The sequence below is a fragment of the Mastomys coucha genome, unplaced genomic scaffold (genome assembly GCF_008632895.1).
Source record: "Mastomys coucha isolate ucsf_1 unplaced genomic scaffold, UCSF_Mcou_1 pScaffold7, whole genome shotgun sequence".
NCBI lineage: Eukaryota > Metazoa > Chordata > Mammalia > Rodentia > Muridae > Mastomys > Mastomys coucha.
In genome coordinates, this window is record NW_022196913.1 from 59,138,372 (window position 1) to 59,146,207 (window position 7,836).

The following is a 7,836-nucleotide window of genomic DNA, read 5'->3' on the forward strand; positions in this document are numbered from 1 at the left end:
GACTAAAGGCGTGCGTCACCACCGCCTGGCCGTGTGTGCTACTTTTAAGAGGCAGGCATAGCTGGGCACTGGGAGCCATGGCCTCTCTCCCATCATCCCTCAGTCACAGTGAAGGCCAAAGGACTACTGTAGCTTGGGGGACCTTTTTTTTTTTTTCCTATTCCTCTTCTGTCTGACGCGGTACTTGGAAACCCTGCGACTGACAATGTGACTGCTCTGAACTTTCCTTGACAGACAGATATTCTTCATCACTATGCACTGTTGGTATTCTTTCTAAACTCCACCCCCACAGATTTCTGGCAGCAGCCAGGTATGTACCTCTCCTCCACAGTTACCTGGCAACGGCCAGGTAGGCCTAGCCCTACAAAAGGGGCTGCTTGCCCCCTCCTCTCTCTCTTACTCCTGCTTCTCTCTCTTGCCTCTTTGTTCCCCACCTCTCTCCATTTCCTTCCCCCTCTCTCCACGTGGTCATGGCCATCCCCAACTTCTGAACTCTCTCCTTCTCTCTGCCTTTCTGTCTCTGCTACCCTCTTAACTCCCCTCCCCATGCCCTAAATAAACTATTCTGTACTATACCGGCTGTGTCTAGTCCCTCAAGGGGAAGGGATGCCTCGGCATGGGTCCGCCGAGGCACCCCCTTCCCCTACACCTCGCCAGAACATATTCTTACAGCTCTTTCTCTTTTTATGACCACAACATGTACAACACCACAAGAAGCCTTGGCTTCCAGAAGGCCACCAAAGCAAGTTTGGAGAAACTGCTTCCTTCTGCCATCCCACTGGCGTATGATCCCATAGAATTAGTTTCGATATTTCTCTTTTTGCGGTCCTGAGAGATACCCAGGTGACAGAATGGATTTAAATGCAAAACGAGACTAAGGTGCGACTTTGAGCAACTTAATACCTGCTAAGTCTCGGCGTTTCCTTTTCGGAAGTACTGGAGGGATTCAACAGGTCCTCACAGCCTCACTTCTACCACACTGGGCAGGGAGCAGAAGACCCACCCTACCAGAATCCCCCCTCCACGCCAAAAGACAGGCGCAGCCTTCGCTGGCAGCGAGCAGTGCATTGTGGGGCTTGTAGTGTGGCAGGGTCCGGCGGGTGGGCGCGGCCACAGCACCATCTTCCACCGCAGGCTGGTCGGTCTTGCTCCCAAGCCAAATGGCGCCGCGGCCTCTGGGCCCTTTGGTGCTGGCTCTGGGTGGCGCCGCAGCCGTGCTGGGCTCGGTGCTCTTTATCCTCTGGAAATCTTACTTCGGCCGCGGCCGGGAGCGGCGCTGGGACCGGGGCGAGGCCTGGTGGGGCGCAGACACTGCCCGCCTCCCTCAGTGGGACGAGTGGGAGGTGAGTGCGAGCTGCCGAGGGCTGGGAGGCCTACGCATGCTGTGAGCCCGGAGTGCAAGCGCGAGGGCCGGGGCAGGGCGTCGGGCTCGGTAGCCCCAGGGCGCGGCGGGAGCCCAGCCAGGCACCAGTGCAGTAAGCGCAGTGGCGCCGCCCCGGGGATGCCGGTTTGAGCCCTCCAACCCGGTGCGGCTAACCGGGAGATCTTGGGATTGTCTTGGGTTTACGGTTCGTGGAAGCCAAGGATTTGTGATGGGGAAGAATTCGCCCGAGATCACGAGGAGTCAAAAAGAAAAGTGAGGCTTTTAGTTGAGGACTCAAAAAGCAGCTCTGCCCTGCTATTTCAGGCCACAGGTACCTGCCCTGGAACGCGTGGAGGGCGTGCATGGGCAAACGCCAAACGCCATGCATTTCGTTGTCCCTAGGGAAGGAGGGGTTAGGAAGGAGGTTGGAGATTGCAGCCTTCATCTCTGTCCCACAGCCCGAGGACGAGGAAGATGAGCCGGCCTTGGAGGAGCTGGAGCAGCGGGAAGTGTTGGTGCTGGGCTTGGATGGCTCAGGGAAAAGCACGTTCCTGCGCATGCTGGCCGGGAAGCCACCGGTGGAAGGCCACGTCCCCACCTGGGGCTTCAACTCTGTCCGGCTGCCTACCAAGAATTTCGAGGTGGACCTGTTAGAGAGTGAGTAAGAAACATTCCCCTCCCCTCATCCCCATCATCCCTACTGGTCCATTTCTAATCAGGACATTTCCCCTTATGAAATCCTGCTTGCTTCTCTTCAGAGCCCAAGATACAGAACATTCTAGCACTTAGGGTTCTTCGTCATCCTGTGTCTCCGAATGGTCCACCTACCTTTCGCCACATCTGCCTCATACTGACAGACTAACAGCTAAGGGTTCATATGCCAAATACTTGACAGGCATTGCTTATAAAATACCCCAGGCAACTCCACAAAACCACCATCGGTTAATCTGCCTGTTAGATACGTGTACAAACAGGTTTCTGACAAGTTAGATCACGACAGGTTCCCCAGCGTTCCAGTGTTCTAATGTAGAAGGTCCTCCTGGCCGTTATGAAGGACATCTGTGTCTTACCTGTTCTGTGCAGGCACTGTTTCTCTGCTTGGAATGCTCGACAAACTATCACTCATTCTTTAAACTGCAGTGTCTTTTCTTCTGTTAGTCAGGGTTTTGTTTTTCATTTGAGAGGGTTTCCTGGAATTGAGGCTGGTCTTGAACTCTTGAACCTTCCTTCCTTCACCATCTGAGTGTTGGGGTTACAGGTACACACTGCCACAACCAATCCTCAAGTGTGGTTTGTGAATGATATCCATTGAAGATTACTCTGGCCCCTTCCTGACTCTGGGTCCCCCCCCCCCCACAGGATTTGTCACATCACCCTCTGTCCCTGATGAGGACAGGAGCACCGTGGTCACAGAGGATATGATCCATTTCTGACTCAAAGGCTCAGTCCTTCAATACGTATCTGAGGGGGCTTATTGAGTGAGTGATCTGAGAGAGGACTCAGGAGCCCTAACCTGTGGACCTAGGCTTCTTGGGATTTTGGACTTTGCCACCTAGGTCTAGCCTCAGTCTCTGAGGAATTAGTGGGGGGAGGGAGGTCTTCCAGGCACAGGACTAAAGCCACGAAGCCCGGATGTACTTATTTAAACACTAGGGTTAGAACCGAGCTGTAAGAACAGAACTCTTGGCCTGAATGGGCCCCGTTCTTCTGTTCTTAGGCACTTACGATCTGGCTAAGCCTGGCCAGACCTTTTCTCCAGGGTTGTAGCAAACACTGATCTTTACTTAGGACTTTGGACCACCCATCAAGCTTTCTCTGTCTCTTCTAGAGCTAAGGACATGAGTTTAGTGAGGGTCTGACAGAAGGGGTGTTTACTTTCCCGCACTCATGTGAGGTGCTCTCTCTCCTGTGCCTCTGTTCTGACAGACATCAGACTCATGTGAGGTGCTCTCTCTCATGCGCCTCTATTCTGACAGACATCGGGATTCAGATTCAGATGGCTGCCAGGCATCGTGGCTCACACCTGTAAGCCCCAGCTCTCAGGAGGCGCTGGCAGGAAAGCCTCCTAGAGCTTTCTTCCCTCACAACAGTCCCTTCACATGGTCTCAGCATCCTGGCCTGGGGACCAGCTGAGAATACACACTGTGGCAAAACTGGCAAGGGAGCAAATTAATACTGGTAACTCCTTCCTTAGCACACCACCCAGGAAATCTGATGTATTGGTTCTGTCGGCTGCGCACTCGCATGGACCGGCCTCCTATCCCGTCTGCTGCTGCCTGACTCGAGCCCCTTTCGTCTCTCCCACCTGAAGCTACAGTTGCTCCCCTGCAGACCATTCCCACAGTGTCAGCTACTGGCATCTTCTGCTTTTTCTCCTCTCTCTGCTTTCTCGTGCTCAGATGCGTGTAGCTTGTTCTTTTCTCTGCGTGAGATGCTTGCGTTTGCTTCTTCCTGTGGCTAGCTCCTCACGCTCCTCTCAGCTCACATCCAGCCTCCTTGAGGAGACATTTCCAGACCACTCAACCCAAGGCCAACCACAGGCTCTGGCCACTTCCCCTTGTTTTTGATTCCGTGCTTTCTGGAATATGTCTTATCTGTTTGCCAGGTCCATTCTGGCTAAGGAGGGAGTTCCTTGAGGGCCAGGACATCCTCAGCACCAGGTCAGTGCTTGGCACCTGGTAAGCACTCAGTAAGTACTTGATGAGTGCCTGCTGTGTGCCAAGGCATTGTGCTGAGGCTTTGGGGGGGGGGGGGTTAGAGTGGAGAGAGAGAGAAGCGGGACCGGAATGGAATGCAGGGTAGCCAAGGGGAACCGAGTAGAGAGGCAGCCCATGCTCGGACACTGTTGGGCTAACGTTCAGCACCACTCTGTACAGTGCTCCCGAGAAAAGAGGAAGGGATGGCAAGCCTGGGTAGGGACTGAGTTGGGGGTGGTACACTGGCAAGATAAGGGACTCGAGCTTTTCTGGCTTCTCATCGGTTATCTCTGACCAGGGAGGAGGCTAGGAACTGGTGAGAAGCAAGGCACCATCAGACAGCTGCAGTCCTATGAAGGGGACATCACAGATGGTACCTTTGGGGTCTGCTGAAACCTCTTTGTTCAGTAAGAAGAGACTGGTACGCAAGGGTAGCGGCCTCTCGAGAGATCTGACTGGCTCTGAACTATGGCACTTTCTTTGTCCCTGGCTAGTGGAACCTTAGGAGCTGGAAGTGGGTTGGGGCTGTGGGTAGAGCCGTGCTGCAGGGAGCTCTGAGCTTGGCCTCTCTTCAGTTGGTGGCAGCCAGAACCTGCGCTTCTACTGGAAGGAGTTTGTCAATGAGGTGGACGTGCTGGTGTTCATGGTGGACTCGACTGACCGGCTAAGGCTGCCCTGGGCTCGGCAGGAGCTGCAGAAACTGCTGGACAAGGATCCTGATCTGCCTGTTGTTATAGTGGCCAACAAGCAGGTGAGTGCTATGGGAGGGGAGCCAATTGGTCTTCTCACAGATGCCTGGGCACAGTGACCGTGCACAGGATTGGAGCCTGAGTGGCATAACCCACTCAGTCCCCGCCCTCCTGACCTGTGTCTTCTGTTCTCTCCCCTTTCCACCTCGCCTCCTTCCCTCCCCTTACCTTCTGTTACCTTGAAGAGATATAAGAACGTTCTATATGCCAGACGCAGTTTTCAATACTTTATTTTCCTAGATTTTTCAGACACCTGTCTTGAACACTTAGACAGTTGTACTACTATGCAGTCCAGGCTGGCTGGAACTCATAATTCTGTCTCTACCTGAGTCCTGGGATTGTAGGTATGCACCACCACACCTCGCTAAATGACATTATTGGCCTTATCCAAGGTGTACAATACTGTTTCTGCTTTATAGATGGGGCTGCTACAGGTCAGGGAGTTTGTAGACTCCACAGGGACACACAGGATGGTGGGGCTGGGATGCCTGCTTCCAGAGCCAGCCTGCCTCTGCACTGAGCTGAGAAGTGAGACGTGGGGTACATTAAGTAATAGTATGAGCAGCATTCAGGCAGTGTGAGCACCTGGCAGCCGTCACCTCACTTCAGTCCTGCTATGTTCCGTGACAAGCTGTTGTTTCTTTCTTTTAAAATTTATTTACTTATTTTATGCATATGAGTACACTTGTACCTGTCTTCGGACACACCAGAAGAGGGCATCTAATCCCATTACAGATGTTTGTGAGCCACCATGTGGTCCTGGAAGAGCATTCAGTGCTCTTAACCACTGAGCCATCTCTCCAGCCCCCACTCAATTGTTTCTAAATACCTGAAGTTAACTAGTAGAGCAAAGACAGATTTGAGAACTCAGACTTTCCCCAGAGTTTGTATTGTTGGTCTGTGGGAAAGATGCTTGTGTAGTATGCTCGAGGCCCTGCCGTCTAGGTTCCCAGCTCCCACAACTCCCCTGGAAAAAAAATGTCCTTGACACTAACCTTCTCTGGGTCCAGAGGGCTACTCTGGGCACAGCAGCCCTCAGGACCACACATAGACTTTATGAGCGATCCTCACCTCCAGGACAGCTACCGCAGTACAGAGCACAGGAGCTGCTTGGGCTCAGGCTCCTATTTCTTTTCTTTCGAAACAGGGTTTCTCTCTGGCTGTCCTAGAACTCACTCTGTAGACCAGGCTGACCTCAAACTGAAGTCTGCCTGCCGAGTGCTGGGATTAAAGGCGCGCGCCACCACCGCCCCGGCTCAGGCTCCTATTTTTAACTTGTCTCTTTGACCTCAGATTTGTCCTGTCTGTCAGGAGACACGATAATTATTTATAAATATGGCTACCATTTGTCCTGGTCTACTGGGACAGTCCCCAACTGAGCCTGTTCTACTCTAACTTGTTGGTTTTGTGACAGGGTCTGGATATGTAGACCAGGCTGTCCTGGGACTCGATAGGTAGACCAGGCTGGTCTCAAACCTATGGAGATTCACCAGGCTCTGTCTCCCAAGTGCTGGGATTAAAGTCTTGTACTCTTACATTGTAGGTGTAAGACAGAATAGGAATTCCAGAAGGTTCAGAAGTGTAGTCATTAACATCAACTTGGAACCTAAATCTGCTGTTTGTCACCATTAGGAGCTAAATGACTCCACTGAACCAGCTTCCTCATCAGTTAAGTGGACTGTGGTAGGCAGGTGCCATCTTGGTGCCTAACAAGTACAAAGAGCTCTATTTCTTGAGGCTCTGGTGGCTAGCTCCATGAAACAAGGGTGCCACAAAGGAGAGTCAGGATAAAGGAGGGCACGGAGTTTCTTCCACAGAATCTAGAGATAAATTCCTATGGGACTTGGGGTCCAGAGTGGTAGCTGAACATTTCTACCTGTCGTGGATGACTAGGGCGGTATCACAGAGCCCATCTGACAGCCATGCTGTGCTGCTTCCTGTTCACTGCAGGACCTGAGCGGGGCCATGAGGATGGGGGAGCTGCAGCAGGAGCTGGGCCTTCTTGCTAGTGACAACCAGAGGGAGGTTTTCCTCTTGGCAGCCAGCATTGCCCCTGCAGGATCTGGCTTCGAGGAACCTGGCACCGTGCACATCTGGAAATTGCTCTTAGAGCTTCTCTCCTAAACTGGACCCACCTGCCTGCTGCCCAGCCTTGGAGACCACAGTTCTGCCTTCTCCTGCATCGTTGTTGCTAGCCTAGGCTTGGGCAGGAGCATTATAGCAACGCTTCCTCTCTCCCTCAAGAGCAAGGCCAAATCCACAAGGAAGCCTTCCTGGTGAGGTAGATACGGGGCTGAGGCGGGGCGGACAGTGACTGCCTCACTTAAGGCTGTAGTTAGCTCCAGCTTCCCTTGCCTTCCTGCAGTGTGGCTACCCTAGCAGGCTCCGTACCCCCCTCCAACCCACCCGCAGCTCCCACTGGTTGAAGAAGCAGTGTGGCTACCCCAGGTATTCCTGAGCCTTTGCCTCTCATCTCACAGTTCATACCTGGTGATATCATACATTTTCCATGTGGAAAGGTTCTGGGCAGAGCACAGCTAGTCCTTGCTCCTAGTCCTTAGCCTTCAGCCCCTGCTGTCTGTGGCCTTGTGTTTCTGCCTTTCTAGCCCCCTGGGCCATTCTAAATGCTGTCCCCGGCAATGCCAAACCTGAAAACCTTAGCAGAGAATCTTCTCAACACCTCCCTGCTGTTATGGCCTGGCCTTGCCAGCCTTTATTGACCACAAAGTGCAGTTCACTGAGTAGGGTGAAGGGTGGTTTTGCCTAGGTCTGGAGACAACCTGCTGCTTTTGTACTAACTGTGCCAACACTCATGTTTACATAAGTCTAGAGAAGCAAGGAGCCTGAGTCCTAGAACAAGACTGGAGCTGGGGGTGAGATGTCAGCCTCAGAATGGCATTTTATTTATTTATTTATGTATTTATCAAAGGGATGGGCCAAAGTTCTAGGTTTTTTTCTAGGTGCTGTAATGAAAACCCTAGGAGACTGTCATAGAAAATGTGAAGCTTTGAGAACTGTCAGGAATCAT

The 7,836-nt window shown here is 52.6% G+C and overlaps 1 protein-coding gene across 1 annotated transcript; it reads left to right on the top strand.

Annotated features, from left to right (window-relative positions):
- Window positions 1–1,097: 1,097 nt before the first annotated feature.
- On the top strand, window positions 1,098–7,611 carry Arl10 (ADP ribosylation factor like GTPase 10). Its single transcript, XM_031359114.1, has 4 exons — window positions 1,098–1,343; window positions 1,822–2,020; window positions 4,635–4,810; window positions 6,759–7,611. The coding sequence occupies exons 1-4, from the start codon at window positions 1,161–1,163 to the stop codon at window positions 6,930–6,932; spliced, it is 732 nt and encodes a 243-aa protein (XP_031214974.1). The 5' UTR covers window positions 1,098–1,160; the 3' UTR covers window positions 6,933–7,611.
- Window positions 7,612–7,836: the final 225 nt, after the last annotated feature.

Coding starts and splice junctions, on each gene's coding strand:
- Arl10 (XM_031359114.1), top strand. CDS start 1,161: ATGGCGCCGCGGCCTCTGGGCCCTTTGGTGCTGGCTCTGGGTGGCGCC. Junction 1,344..1,821: donor CTCAGTGGGACGAGTGGGAG/GTGAGTGCGAGC, acceptor TCTGTCCCACAG/CCCGAGGACGAGGAAGATGA. Junction 2,021..4,634: donor CGAGGTGGACCTGTTAGAGA/GTGAGTAAGAAA, acceptor GCCTCTCTTCAG/TTGGTGGCAGCCAGAACCTG.